We start from the raw sequence: 15,519 nt of genomic DNA on the forward strand, positions 1-15,519 counted from the left end.
ATTTATGCTGTGCCCACATGGATGCACAGAGTCATTCTCCTTCAGCAAACTGCACTAAATAGTTCAAATTTTCACTTTTGTGTTCTTGAAATGATAAGGAGGGTGAATGGAATGCTGTGGAAAGTATTTTTCAACCAAAAGACATTCATCCCATTTGACTCAGAGATCTGTTTGCTCAGAGTATTCTAAAAAAAAAAAATTCTTGCTGAAGAAAATTACATTTTCATCATTGTTTACCCTTCAGTCCAAAATCCAAAACAAAGTCAGCTGTGGCATCCTCTTCTTGTTATTGTTATGGTTGCTGTGCACTGAAGGGTAAACAATGATGAAAATGTAATTTTCTTCAGCAAGAAAAAAAACCCCAGAAACACAAGTTTTTGCTTGCTGCATGCTTGCCACCAGCAGACCTCTTGATAGGCCAGAGAAATGAAAAGCTTTGTGGTGCAATGGCCGTGAGTAAAGGGGCCATTGAGAGGCAGCCAGGCGTGAGCAGACACAGGCTGGGCCCAGGGCGTGTACAGCTGGGCCAGGGAGTAGCCACCAGCCTCACATATACCCTTACGCATTAACGGACATCATCAATCCACACCCACCCTCCATATAGTAGCCTATCTATTTATGGCACCTCTACACGAAAACATTTTAAAAAAAAATCTGGCCATGGTTTACGCCCCCCTCCTCATCTTTAGTAGGATGCTGACAGGGTTCAATAGATAGGATATGATCACTGTTTTTTTTTTAATCCCACCCACAATCCATATGTGTATGCATTTGATTAGTTTACACCCTCTCACCATTAGTGCCCATTATTCCACACTCTCCCTCCATCTATTCTACATAGTACACTGTACACTCTTCACCAAAACACCCTCCTCCTCATCTGCAGTGGCATAATTATGGGGTAGGTGAGACAGACAGGACATCTAGAGGTTTTCTATTATCAGGTCAGAGGTTTCATATTTACAAAAGAAAAGATACAGACAAAGTGAGGCAACTGGCATTCACGCAGCACATTTCTTACCCAGAGGAAGTTTTATCTTCTTAATGTTATTTTTTGTTTTAATTATTTAAAAAATGAATAACTAACAGTTGATAAACTACCACAGATGAGGAATAAGATGTGAACTTACAAATAAAAGAGTTAAGAAATCCCATCAATGTAGCTCGTACATACCATAAGCTGCTGGTGGGTGGGCTTTGAGAGGGGTTGCATGTCAAGATTGTTTGCATGCGAACCAGCCCTTATACAGATGGTGCCCAGGCTCAGATGATTGTTTGCCCTTGTAATGTATGTATGCTTTTTGACAGGTGGCTCCTATGGCAATAATATATTCGTGCTCCAACCATATGACTGTTAATGAAACACGGCTTTCAGCTCATAGACTACAATACTGTTGTATTGGACTTCCTGCATGTACTTGCATGCAGACTGTTTAGTACTTCACACATGGGCAGTGAACATATGTCCACTACAGACTGGGCACATGCTGTTCTCGTATTGTGGAACACATTGTCCCAATTAACACAGATTGGTAGTTATATCTCCATACAATATACTGTACACAATCAGTGTCACCAGAATAACCAACGAGTTTCAATTTTAATCTTCTTCTGGACTGTACTGCACATCATTTGTGCATTTGAAAGTTATACAACAATTGAAGATGTCTTGGAAAAACACATAAAGGGTGCAGATTTGTCGCAATACCAGAAGGGGGGATATGTTCCAGATTTTAAGCAATATCAATGGGATTACATTAAAGTGATGTCAAAACCAGAAGGGGGAAAACCCCTTCCATCCTTCCCTACAAATCGCACTGTGATTGTGACTGTGATTGTGACTATCATTGATGAATTTGAAATTAATTAATTTCAATATTTGTGACGTAAGTAAGTATGCCAAAGTTGAATGTCAAATTGCCCTGTGCGATGTGTGTAAAGTGCTATGGGTATTCTTCTAATACTATAGGCCTGGAATAGAACAGTCTACCATGAATCACACTTGTGCATCTTTAATGGTTGCCAAGCAATCTCAGCCCTTTTCAGTTAAAGACCGCCTGTCTCATTTGTGGGCCCTTTTGACAGCAGAACACTCTGGCGCCTCCCTCTCTTTCAGCATCCGTCATGCTCCCTTTCAACTGCCCTCTTACCTCATCCGTGTGTATAAAAACCCGGCAGCACCTGCTCTGCACCAGCCACGCACACAAGTCAAACAGCTCGGGGCATACTTCAGAGGCATTCACCTCCATCATTGTGCATTTGACTACATCACCAACCAAGCATGTACCTGAGCAACCGGGCCGCGAGCCACCTAAGCAGCCCAGGGCGGGCCACCGAGCCCGGGCAGCAGCAGCAGCAGCAGGCCGGCTGCGAGCTGGAGATGCTGGGTCGGGGGGGTGGCTGGGTGAACCAGGCGTACAGCGGCTCGACGCCGTCTCTCCCGCGGGCCGTCAGCACCGTCTACAGTCCGCAGCAGTCGCTCTTCCACAGCTCCATGGACAGCGTGTGCAGCCTCGGCATCCCGGGGGGCATGGGCAGCCCCTACCCCCCACACAACGCCGCCATCACTGCCGATCCCAAGGGCTCAGCCAAGTCCGGAGCTGAGAAGAGGAAGAGCTCAGGGGGATGCTGCTCTTGTCTGTCAAGGGCAATTAAAGGTACAAGTAAGGGATGGGGGTCCTACTTATCACACAGGTGATTTATCCCAATGGTACATTGGGAGTCCATATGTACATTGCTGTCTAGGTTAGGGTGGGTTGGGTAGCTTCTTGTACATAATAATAATAATAATAATAATTGTATTTGTATAGCACTGTGTCATACAAGGCATGTAACTCAAAGTGCTTAACAAATGGAAAAAAAAAAAACATTAGACTACGTGTCGCTTGTCATATCATATATTGGTAATTTATCTTAGTGGTACATCACAAAACTATACCGTACTGTATGCATATTACTGCCAATAGGTTTGGGTAACTTCCTGTGTGTACCTGTCACTTGTAATACAGGTAGTCTTCCCTAGTGGTACAGTATATAACGTGCCTATTGACTATGTTGGGTATGCATGTACAGTATAATGTATCTATTTATAATCTATATAATACAGTAGGTAAGAGGTGTGGGTATTGGTTTGGTAACTTCTTGTTTGTAGATGACGTTTCTCAATCTCTCACATGTATCCCAGTACATAATGCGTCTAGTCACCATGTTAGGTATACATACAATGTTGTATCTATTTGTAATCTATAGATAAATTGGGATTGGTTTGGTAACTTCTTTTGTACCTGTCGCTTGCCATACTGGTATTGTATCCCATTGGTCCCTGCAGTATATGTGCAGTATTGTACAGTATGTACTGTATGCTACAGTATTTACAATACACTCTTCTTGTTGTATTTGGTGTTGTTCAATACGATCCATGTTGCTTCAGTTGCCTCTATTGCATACTGTAGGCTATGTTTATGACTAAATATAACCATAACTGAACTGAAACCATAACTAAATGTGATGCAGTACATGTTAGCTGTGCAAGAACTAACATCTGCCTTTGTCAAATACAGTGTACGCATGATATGTGTACTTGGTCAACAAAGCTGATTCTAACACTACACTTGATTCAGAACATAAGCCTTTATAGATGTATTATAAGCCTGCATAGGCTGTAATTATTGTTGGTGACAATCTTCTTCAGAGTTAGGGGGTTGGGTTTTATTGAGGTGAGGCATACCTTTTGACTTTGGGTCATATGGTATACTGTAGCAGTTCGATGGCTATGTAAGGTAATGTAGATTTTTGATCAATCATCTGGTAAATCACTGTGCCTTGATACAAGTTAAGATCATAAACTGGGCTTGAACGAGGTAATCAGCCAATCAACAATAAACCAAATAAATCTGAACCTCTGCAAAGCATCTACAATATTTGTGTTGGTGATTGTATACATATATCAAATGTTAATATAAACTAATGCTGATGTACTGAATTATGTGATCACTGAGGTATCATTTACCACTTATCCACTTGACACAGATTGCACAATTAATTCATAATTACAGCAATTAGTAGCATACTCTGAATGAATGTAGATTACCTTTTAGACAGTACATGAAAAACATTATTTTTTTCTCAGTGGCTGTTGAGATGATACTTCAATTAATACTAATTACTCATTTAGATAGTAAGTGAGTAACACTTTAGATGAGTGACAGTAATCATGGTGACATTTCACTTATGACTGTGCATATCAATATAAATATGGCTATTCATTTGCTTAATATTGTACAGGCATTTGGGGAACAACAATGACCGAAGACACTTCAGAGGATCGTGAACGTTACGTAAAAACAACATTAAGAGAATTACTCGTCTACATTGTGTTCCTGGTGGACATATGTCTACGTAAGTATGTTCATGTGGAACAATTCTTTAGGGGAGAGGTGAGTGGAATAATTGGAGAGGGTTAACCCTTCATTGAAATGAAACCGAGCCTTAAGACTTACAAGGGAATGTCATCATTGTAGACAGGAAGCATCCTGTTCTCTTAGTGGTGGGGTTTGTTTAGCTATTATCAGTATCTCTGTGTGTCTTGCTGTGGTGCCCATTGTAACATGTGTAATCTCATCTCCCATTAAAACCCTGTAGCATTGTCCTGTGCGTCATTAAGCCTGAAAGGAGGGCCCATTCTACTGCGCGTGGCTTTGGCTGATAACAGCCTCCGCTTTTGGCCATTGTAGCCCTCCTCTCGTCTGGACTGGCATTGTTAAAGGGGGGGCTATTTACAAACGGCTGTGTTCTCTCCTCTATCTTTTCAAACGAATTACGATCACTAATGTTGGCCTACAAGCTTTAATACGTAGGACCACTCTAGAACATGGGGCTTATTGACGCAGAGGCAGTTTAGCTGTCAGTCGAGCTTCTTATCACAGGGGGGCAGGATGACCCGTCCTGAACAGGGCCTGACACAATGGGCTCCGAACTGGATTTGTGATGAGTGTTGTTTTTTTATCATGTCTCTTGCAGTGACATATGGCATGACAAGCTCCAGCACTTACTATTACACCAAAGTCATGACGGATTTATTTGTGCGCAACTCGGGTGACGGTGGAGTGCCGTTTCAGTCCATTGGTAGCATGGCGGACTTTTGGATGGTAAGATCATGAAATGAAATTACATGAAACTTGACGATTTTTATCCAAGGCGACTTACAGTTATTCTAAGTACAGGGTATTGGTTACAGTCCCTGAAGCAATGTGGTGTTAGGTGCCTTGTTAAAGGGCACCACAGCCATGGGTGATATAGTGTAGGGAGGAGAAGGGTAGGATTCGAACCTGCAACCCTCTGATCTAAAGCCCATCTCCTTGACCACTAGGCCACGCCTACCGCCATTATCAGTCACAGACACAGCAAACACACGCACGCAAACACGCCTCTGTGAGGGCCCATTAGATATACACTTTACCTGGTCATGTGCTTCCTGAATGCAGTGTCAGTATCAAATCACAAATGTCACAAATAACCATTTCATGGTCATCTCCGTAATTTTGCATTGGCCAGGTGGATTAGAGGAGATCAACAGGGCTGTCGATGTTACAAAGCAAAGCTACTGCACATTGTCCTCAATTGCAAAGTTTTAACTGCATTGTTTTGGTCCACTGACCTTCAAAGTTGCTTGGGTGAAGGTCAGTAGACCAAAATGTCACATGATCATCTCCCTAAAAAAATATCAATGGATGTGGAGGGCTTTCTTCAATACCCCTGAATAAGCTGTGGTAACGTTTGATTCTACACAACACACGCAAGGATATCTTCTGACATCACCGGGACACACCCTTCAACCTACTCCTCTTTTTAAACTTTAAATACCCATCACACCACACAGCACAACACAACACAATAAGCGCATTACCATATTGTCCCTTAGCATCACCATCCATCTCTGTTGTCTCTCTTGTTTTTTTTCCATGACATCACAGTATGCTCAGGGCCCGTTGCTAAATGGCCTCTATTGGACCAGGTGGTACAACAACCAGTCGCTAGACTACGGTAACCAGTCCTTCATCTACCACGAGAACATGCTGCTGGGGGTCCCCCGCATGAGGCAGATCAAGGTCAAGAAGAACTCCTGCAAGGTCCACAAGGACTTCCAGAAGGAGATATTCGACTGCTTTGATGTGTACAATGACAAGAAGGAGGAGGACGACGAGTTTGGTCTCATCAACGGGACCGCGTAAGTACAATTTTCATCACTGGTTATGTTGGCTGTGTGTAACGCTTATGGCAAAGAATGTATGTTATCAATGAAAGAGAAAATGTATTTCAATGTATGCTTTCACAAGCTTAATTTATAGCCTACAAAGTATGTTAATGTGTGTTCATTTTGTGTTGACCTCTTGCCCCAAGCTGCTTTACAGTATTTTGAATACAATCCCAGTGCCAATTTTGTCAACAATTCCACATAAAGAAGCAACTTATAAATATTGAATATACAATGATTATATATTACCTATTTGTATAAATACTTTGATACTCAATATTTTCAATCATCCTCCTCTATCATTAATCCACATCACTAATGCTGCTGCCTGTCCATCTGTCATTTACAGTTGGCAGTACCACCAAGAGAAGGTCATCAAAGGCTCCAGCCACTGGGGCCTGCTGACCACATACAGTGGAGCAGGTTACTACCAGGACCTGGGCAAAACCAGGGAAGAGAGCCAGGAGGTGTTAGAAACACTGAGGACAAACCTCTGGCTGGACCGAGGAACCAGAGCGGTCTTCATCGACTTTTCAGCATACAATGCCAACATTAATCTATTCTGTGTTATCAGGTACAGGGGGGGTGTCATTACCATCTGTGACATAATGAATGTGTGAAGAATTGAGGATTCCTTCCATTGCCAACATGGATGAACCCATAAAAGGCACCTATAGTTCTTCCCAGAACGTTTCGGTTCTCCAGGGAACCTTTATGGTTCCCCAACGATCCTCAGTGTAGTTAGTAATGTTTCATGAGGCTCCAGCACAGGCCAAACTCTAACAAAACTACCCATCTTCATCATCACAGGCTAGTTGTGGAATTCCCAGCCACTGGAGGGGCGATACCATCCTACCAGATCAGGACGGTGAAGCTGATTCGCTACATCACCACCTGGGACTACTTCATCGTGGGCTGTGAGGCGGTGTTCTGCCTGTTCATCCTCTACTACATGGTGGAGGAGGCCCTGGAGCTGCGCATCCACAAGTGCTCTTACTTCAACAGCATCTGGAACATTCTGGATCTGGTGGTCATCCTGGTGAGAACTATTGGCCACTAGTTAGTCCATACTAACATCTGTTAGAGAGTATGCAAGCACATTCAAGCACACATATAAACAAACCTTAAAAAAACAATTGTGCGTTTTGAGCTACTCTATTACTTCTAACTGAATTTGCATTCCTTTCTCATTAATTGTCAATGAGAACGTGAAGTAATCTAGAACCCATTTTTAGAGCTCTACTGAACCTGCATGTACAGATTCTTCAGTGCACTGATAGAATTTCTGTCTCTTCACAGCTCGCCCTTGTTGCCATTATTTTCAACGTGTTCCGGACCCTCAAAGTGGACAAACTGCTTGGCAAGCTTTTGGAGCAGCCTGACATTTATGCTGATTTTGAGTTTCTTGCATTTTGGCAAACGCAGTACAACAATATGAACGCTGTGAATTTGTTCTTTGCCTGGATCAAGGTGAATGAAAATATACAATCATACCTCAATATCATGCTATAGCTCACAATCATAACAACCAGTGTTTTCTCACTCATTCCAATTCTTACTATCAGTAAATTAATTATTTGTTTTACCTTGAAAATGCTTAGATATTCAAATACATCAGCTTCAACAAGACCATGACCCAGCTCTCGTCCACTCTGGCTCGATGTGCCGCTGACATCCTAGGCTTTGCTATCATGTTCTTCATCGTCTTCTTCGCCTATGCCCAGCTGGGATATTTACTGTTTGGAACAGAGGTTGAATCCTTCAGCACATTTAATAAATGCATGTAAGAATTCTGGCACACTAATTGATTACAGTTACACGTGATTTGTTACGCTTGATCCCCTATAGATATGCATTAAAGGTCCTGTCGATGCTGTTTATTGCAAACTTATATTTTTCTTTCTTTTACTATACTTAGATTCACCCAGTTCAGAATCATCCTTGGGGACTTTGACTATGATGGCATTGAGAGAGCCAACAGAGTGCTGGGGCCGATATATTTCTTCACTTATGTGTTCTTTGTCTTCTTCGTCTTACTGGTAAGTCACTGCGATTTTCAAGGACATTAATTATTTTGAACAAAAACTAAGCCGAGAGCTTTAAAAAAAATAAAAATAAAAATAACCTTTTCCTTTTATCCCTCAGAACATGTTCCTGGCCATTATTAATGACACCTATTCAGAGGTCAAGGAGGAGTTGGCATCCCAGACAGATGATGTCCAGATTACGGATATCATTAAACAGGTAAACTATGTTTTTGAGCCATCCCTTTAATAAAATGAAGAGGCCTTTTCCAAAACACATTTAAATGAAATTTTCATGAATCTTTCTTTTACATGTTTTGATTGCAAGGTGGCATAGGGACAATTTGAATTGGGTAAATGCTATCTGATTTTTCTTGTCAAATGCAAAAAACAAAGCTCTGCTCTAAATAGTACAAAAAGTACAAAATAATCTTCCACCTTGACTTAACTGACTGAACTGAAAGGTACAATGTGCAGGAAATGGTCAAAAAAGGTACTGCAACTATGCTGCTCATTGAAACTGGGCTGCCTATTGCCAGAGCTGATCTTTTCATGGAAGTTTACTAAGTAATAAACTAACATTTTCTAGTATGGCCCAAGTACAGTCATTTTTGCTGCTAAAAATGTCTATTTCTGGAAATTCAAAATGGTGGACCATGGAGAAGATCCCCCTTTTAATGTATGAAAAGTGCAATTTTCCCTGTCATAATGAATACTTAGAATTTGATGGTGGTGGTAAGCATTCATGAAAAAGGTAAAATTAGTGAATGAGTAGCATGAATTCTGGAAATAAACAACTAAAATCTGGCACAGTGTACCTTTAACTGAAAGGCACCAAGGCACACAATCTCCTGAATATTAAACTAGATATATGTAGTGTACATTTTGGAAAAGGGATATTAAACTAGACTGCCTGTGCAGTCGCCTTCGACTGCTTAAGGTATATCCCCGAAACGCGACGCTTCCAGTCCCCAATCATTCCTACCACTCCCGTCCACCTTTTCATGAACGTTTATGATAAATACAAAATATAAAATAAATATATTTAATATCTATACATAGATCAATGACGTGCATAGGCTTAAAACCAAATGACTATTGTGAAAATGAAGGAAAAAATGGGGCAAATGGTAACACTGTTTTAATGGTTCACTATTACAGTGGATATACCACATTAGGTACAGTGTAATAACCAGTGTAACAATATTTAATACCACGTCATACCAGTGTGACACCATGTACCAATTTTGTACTTATATCATGTAGGCTATTTGTGTGTAAGTGGTATTACATGGTATTGCATATTTGTACACTGGTATTACACTAGTATTACATGGTATTACATTCTGCTGTACACTGGTTATTACACTGTACCTGGTATTGCCTATTTTTACACTGGTATTACACTAGTATTGCATGGTATTAAATATTGTTACACTGGTTATTACACTGTAGGCCTACCTGATATGGTAGATTCACTGAAATGGTGGCCCATTAAATTAAGGTGTTACCGGGCAAATCAATCCACCCAGTCAGAAGTTATGGGCCAAATAAAAATTCCACCATTTTGAAAGTGTTGACCTCCAAACTCGAATCAGTTCATGAACCTACCCTGCAGCATTCACACACCAAATCTGGGACAAATCCATCCACCCGGTCAGAAGTAATGGGCCAAACAAAAATTCGGCCATCTTGAATTCGGCCATCTTGAAATTGTTGACCTCCAAACTCGAATCAGTTGATGAACCTACCCTAGAACATTCACACACCAAATCTGGGACAAATCCATCCACCCGGTCAGAAGTTATGGACCAAACAAAAATTCGGCCATCTTGAATTCGGCCATCTTGAAAGTGTTAACCTCCAAACTCTAATCAGTTCATGAACCTACCCTAGAACATTCACACACCAAATCCATCCACCCGGTCAGAAGTTATGGACCAAACAAAAATTCGGCCATCTTGAATTCGGCCATCTTGAAAGTGTTAACCTCCAAACTCTAATCAGTTCATGAACCCACCCTAGAGCATTCACACACCAAATCTGGGACAAATCCATCCGCCCGGTCAGAAGTAATGGGCCAAACAAAAATTCGGCCATCTTGAATTCGGCCATCTTGAAATTGTTGACCTCCAAACTCGAATCAGTTCATGAACCTGCCCTAGAGCATTCACACACCAAATCTGGGACAAATCCATCCACCCGGTCAGAAGTAATGGGCCAAACAAAAATTCGGCCATCTTGAATTCGGCCATCTTGAAATTGTTGACCTCCAAACTCGAATCAGTTCAGGAACCTACCCTAGAACATTCACACACCAAATCTGGGACAAATCCATCCACCCGGTCAGAAGTTATGGACCAAACAAAAATTCGGCCATCTTGAATTCAGCCATCTTGAAAGTGTTAACCTCCAAACTCTAATCAGTTCATGAACCCACCCTAGAGCATTCACACACCAAATCTGGGACAAATCCATCCGCCCGGTCAGAAGTAATGGGCCAAACAAAAATTCGGCCATCTTGAATTCGGCCATCTTGAAATTGTTGACCTCCAAACTCGAATCAGTTCATGAACCTGCCCTAGAGCATTCACACACCGAATCTGGGACAAATCCATCCACCCGGTCAGAAGTAATGGGCCAAAAAAAAATTCGGCCATCTTGAATTCGGCCATCTTGAAATTGTTGACCTCCAAACTCGAATCAGTTCATGAACCTGCCCTAGAGCATTCACACACCAAATCTGGGACAAATCCAAACATCCGTTCAAAAGTTATTGCGTTAACACGAAAGACCTTACGCGGCGGACGCGGACGCGGCGGCGGCGGCGGCGGCGGCGGCGGTGCACGCAAAACCATTACATCCCCGACGCTCCGCGTTTCGGGGATATAAATATTGCATTACTTCATGTAAATAACATGAATCAGGAAAACTCACCATATGATAATGACAAAAATAATTATTGCAGAGTTACATGAAGACTTTCATGAAACTGAAACTCAAAAAGGAGAAGATTACCGATGTCCAAAAGGCCCTTCGATCTGGCTCTGAGGAACTGGAGTTCAAAGACTTCAGAGAGACCCTGAAAGAGTAAGTGACCTCACAAATCTTAACTTATTCAGAGTTAATTCACTATGACTCCACTGTTAGGGTAATTTGACTCTCCAGTGTTGTAAATACTGTATATAGTCTGGATGTACTGGTCTACTCTGACATATTGACACCTCTATTTCTAAGTCTTTTTCAACCATTAGCCATCCATAAGGTTACTTTTACTTAGGTTCTGTCAAAACACTATTCTGTTCCTCTGCACAGAATGGGACATAAAGACCATGAGATTTCAGCAGCTTTTTCCAAGTTTGACAGAGATGGAAACAATATTTTGGACAAGGATGAACAGGACCGGATGAAGAAGGAACTGGAGGAGAAGAGGGTGGGTCAGCGTTAGACAATGGCTCCACACTTTAAAATATTCAAATGCTCCTCAAAGAACCTTTTGTTGAATCTGCAGATTTGTATACCTTTTCATGGAACAACATTAGAAAGGTAAGATGACAAAAAAAGAAGAGAAGAAATTTCACATTGACAAAATAAAAAGTAGCCGGTGTACAAACATTTTGAGACATTAATGGCCGTATTTTGAATTAGTGAACACTACATTGAAACGATTATACAAGTTGTACACAGGCTACTTTTCATTGTGCCAAAGTGAAACCTCTGTAATGTTGCCCCATGAAAAGATTTCCTTACAAATCTGCAGAAATGTGAGGGGTGTACTCTCTTCCGTGATGCATTGTACCGTAGGTTCCTCTGAGCACATTTCAGGGTTCCTCCAAAGTTTCATGGTTTGTCACAACTGTGCTTCAGAAATACTTCAAAATACTATTAATGAGTCATGTAATTGTCAAAAAAAATTATATTTGTCACAGGATGCACTGAATGCTGAACTCAATGACCTTGGCAAGAGCATGAGCACCACCAGCAAACCCTCTGAGAATGTGGCTGAAGGCAACAACTCAACTGTCACCCAGGAGGAGTTCCAAATGTATGCACAGTATGAAAGCTGTGGCTTAGATCAAAAAAATACCACATCACACCTTATTCTAGTTTAAATTGTTGAAACAGCTGGTACTGTAATTCATTGACCTGCACGAAGGCAAAGTAACACTGGATTTCCTGTAAGGCATCACTACAATGACACTAAATCCCTATCTTCTAACCCAGGCTGGTCAGACAGGTTGTTCAGCTGGAGAGTGCTGTGACCACCATTATGTCAAAGATGGACGCAGTCACGTCAAAACTGGAGACTAAGTGCAGCAACAAAGGGAGCACGGGGAAAGGCTGGAGTGATGTGAGCATTGTTGACTTTTCCTACCATTAGGGGTGACTTCACCACCCAGGCTATTACAATTTCATTTTTAAATTAAAAAACAAACAAATTGCATAAAATTGTCATTCTGAGTAGAACAAGAAATCACATTTGGTTCACAATGATTTTTTAGCTTTCAACAATACAACTTTGTACAATGTGTGGCAAATTTTGAATGTTTTTAAATGTGATGGCTGCTTATAGAAACAGGTAAATGTAACTGGTGTTGTTCCTACCCTTCTTCTCTTGAAGGACCAGAGGTCTTCATCAGATGCTAGTGAACAGGCCAACGTGGACAATCGCCTGAAGGAGGGATCAGCAGCCTGGTGTATGAGTGGTCCAGAAGGCAGGGCCGCCGCTGCAAATCGTGTGTATCCCAACGTAGACCGACTGAAATGAACGACTCTCAGAATAATGGAGTAACCAAGTTAACAGTTCATCAGATTAAATATAATAATAACCAGGGTGCGGATTTGTCGGAAAACCAGAAGGGGGGATATGTTTCAGATTTTAAGTAATATCAATGGAATTACATTAACGTGTGATTAAAATCATGTATAAAAAGTGGAGCTATCAAAACCAGAAGGGGGGACAATCCCCCCACCCCCCGTCAAAACGCACCCTGATAATAACAATAATAATATTAAATAGCAGGCTGCTCTAAACTACAGCATTATGTAAATAAGATAAATTAGTGGCCTTACATTTGAGGTCCTTTAGCTATTACTAACACAAAAAAAATCAATGTTGATATTGCTGAATGTACATACAACCTCATACACAATGGACATATCTGAATGTAAAGTCAATGTGTTCCTCTAGGATGCTGAAATTATAGGTCGAAAACAGATATGTAGGCCACTATTGTGTGTCTAGTTATACTCTAGAGCCTATAGCCTACTCTGTATTGAAATATTTACTTTTATTGAAACGTTTGGAGCTAAAGCCTTCAATAATGAGGAAAAATATTTGCTCAGTGTTTTCCTGTGGAGCACACGCTGCTAATCTTATATTATTGAATGCCCTTGATTCAACAAACCTATGTAGGACCTATGTGAACATTGATGTACTACAATAGACATGTAGACTTGAAAGAACTTGTCATGACTTAAATGTCTGTAAATGAATGCACTCAGCATGGTGCATTGTGGTACTTTGTGTTGTGTAGCTTTAGATTACATGTTGGAAAATGTCCTACTGTGAAACTAATGTGTAAGACCTTATGTACATGGGTAGATGACGGATAGGCAGCAAAAAACATTTTTTTCACAAAACATTGTTTATGAGTGAAAAAAGTATATGTCTACATAGTGCAGCAATTAATCTTTCAAAAAATCCAAGTGGTCACAATGTTGGTCTATTCATTGATTATTTATTTACGTTGATAAAGCAATTTGCTGAAAATGTGTCCTTTGGTGTGACGTTAAGAAATAAATATATTAAGTAATGTAGAAATGGCTTGATGGAGTTTTATGAACATTGTTACACTCTTCATATTTATTGACATTTTTTAAAGTCTTAATTTAATGAGGAATTACCATTTAAGTATTTTTTTTCCCATTAGATGTGAGATTATTAGAAACCTTCGAGGAAAAACAGGGATATCTTTCTTTTAAATGTTCAAAATTGTCCGAATTTATACTAACTTTTCAGGGACGATAATTTGTTCTTCCCTAATGCAATATTCAGTGTTTATCAAACATATTGTTTAGCTCAAACAAATATTTGAGCATTTAAAACATGTCACACCGTAGGACATTCATGTCACGCTAAAGGACAGAAATGCAAAACTGAGCCAGAAACAAATATATCAACATGATTATTTTGTCTTTTGATCATAATATAATGTTGTAGTCAATATGGACCTACACTTTACACTCATAAGTCTTTGAATCGTCGATTATCAGCCTATCGTAACTCTTAATGACAGCCATGCGGTCATTGAATGTAACCTGCAGAGCTCATGAGACTCATACTGAAGGGTGACCTTGGCATGACCATCACACTTTTGTAGGTATGCTATGACTGTCACACCATTGAATCTGTAGTGTGAAGTGGCCAGTGCCTGTTTGGTATCTCAAGCTGGACAGCACATTTACAGGTATGCTGTATATTGAGCTCTCCACAGCATACTTTATTCATCTATACTCCTCTATATACTCTCTCACTGATCTTTCCTTCACTGTTACCGTTATATTTTATGGTTTCAAAGCACCATTAATGACATTTTATATCATTTGACAGTATCTAAAATCAACAGCAAATATTCATCAACAATGCATCAAAGTATAAATTCCAAAGGCCAATGAAGGAATAAGTAATTTGAATACACAATAGTTATCTAGTCAAACAAAAAAAAAACCAACAAAAATGTACTAGCAGTTGTTTTAAAAGCTATTTCTCAAATATCTAGTCCATTGGTGTGACCTGTTTGTCCTTTGGTGTGATACTCCAAAGTGTCACACCATAGGACTTTTACCATCACACCATAGGACTTTACCATCACACCATAGGACTTTTGAGCTTTTGAGTTAATTTAAAGCCATGTCGTTGCCAACTGAAATACAATTTCACCTTTAGTAAGATGCATTTTCATACATCTACATAAGAAAAAAATATGAAAAATATACACTATTGTCAAAATGTATTTTATGGCTGTCACACCAAAGGACTACAAACTAATACATCTTGTGGGTAGCAAAACATAAATTGATTGACTGAAGAACTCTGAGAGAGAAAAATCTAAAATCCACCCTTGCCATTGGCTTCTTAAGGGTCTTAAGTCACAATTTATGTACCGCTGGAGCTTCAACAATAGATAATTAATCCACAGACTTAAACCAAAAAATGATGTCACACCACAGGACATTATT

General features: G+C 40.3%; 1 protein-coding gene across 1 annotated transcript; it reads left to right on the forward strand.

The window, feature by feature from the left end:
• The first annotated feature begins 2,234 nt into the window (after nucleotides 1–2,234).
• pkd2l1 (polycystic kidney disease 2-like 1) lies at nucleotides 2,235–13,870 on the forward strand. Its single transcript, XM_063192169.1, has 15 exons — nucleotides 2,235–2,657; nucleotides 4,285–4,398; nucleotides 5,020–5,147; nucleotides 5,973–6,226; nucleotides 6,603–6,827; nucleotides 7,064–7,292; nucleotides 7,553–7,723; nucleotides 7,855–8,036; nucleotides 8,172–8,292; nucleotides 8,399–8,497; nucleotides 11,246–11,367; nucleotides 11,593–11,710; nucleotides 12,207–12,322; nucleotides 12,502–12,628; nucleotides 12,899–13,870. Exons 1-15 carry the CDS (start codon nucleotides 2,282–2,284, stop codon nucleotides 13,043–13,045), a joined length of 2,529 nt encoding a protein of 842 aa, XP_063048239.1. The 5' UTR covers nucleotides 2,235–2,281; the 3' UTR covers nucleotides 13,046–13,870.
• Nucleotides 13,871–15,519: the final 1,649 nt, after the last annotated feature.

The sequence above is a fragment of the Engraulis encrasicolus genome, chromosome 24 (assembly GCF_034702125.1).
Source record: "Engraulis encrasicolus isolate BLACKSEA-1 chromosome 24, IST_EnEncr_1.0, whole genome shotgun sequence".
Lineage (NCBI taxonomy): Eukaryota > Metazoa > Chordata > Actinopteri > Clupeiformes > Engraulidae > Engraulis > Engraulis encrasicolus.

Coding starts and splice junctions, on each gene's coding strand:
- pkd2l1 (XM_063192169.1), top strand. CDS start 2,282: ATGTACCTGAGCAACCGGGCCGCGAGCCACCTAAGCAGCCCAGGGCGG. Junction 5,148..5,972: donor GCATGGCGGACTTTTGGATG/GTAAGATCATGA, acceptor ATGACATCACAG/TATGCTCAGGGCCCGTTGCT. Junction 12,629..12,898: donor CGGGGAAAGGCTGGAGTGAT/GTGAGCATTGTT, acceptor CTTCTCTTGAAG/GACCAGAGGTCTTCATCAGA.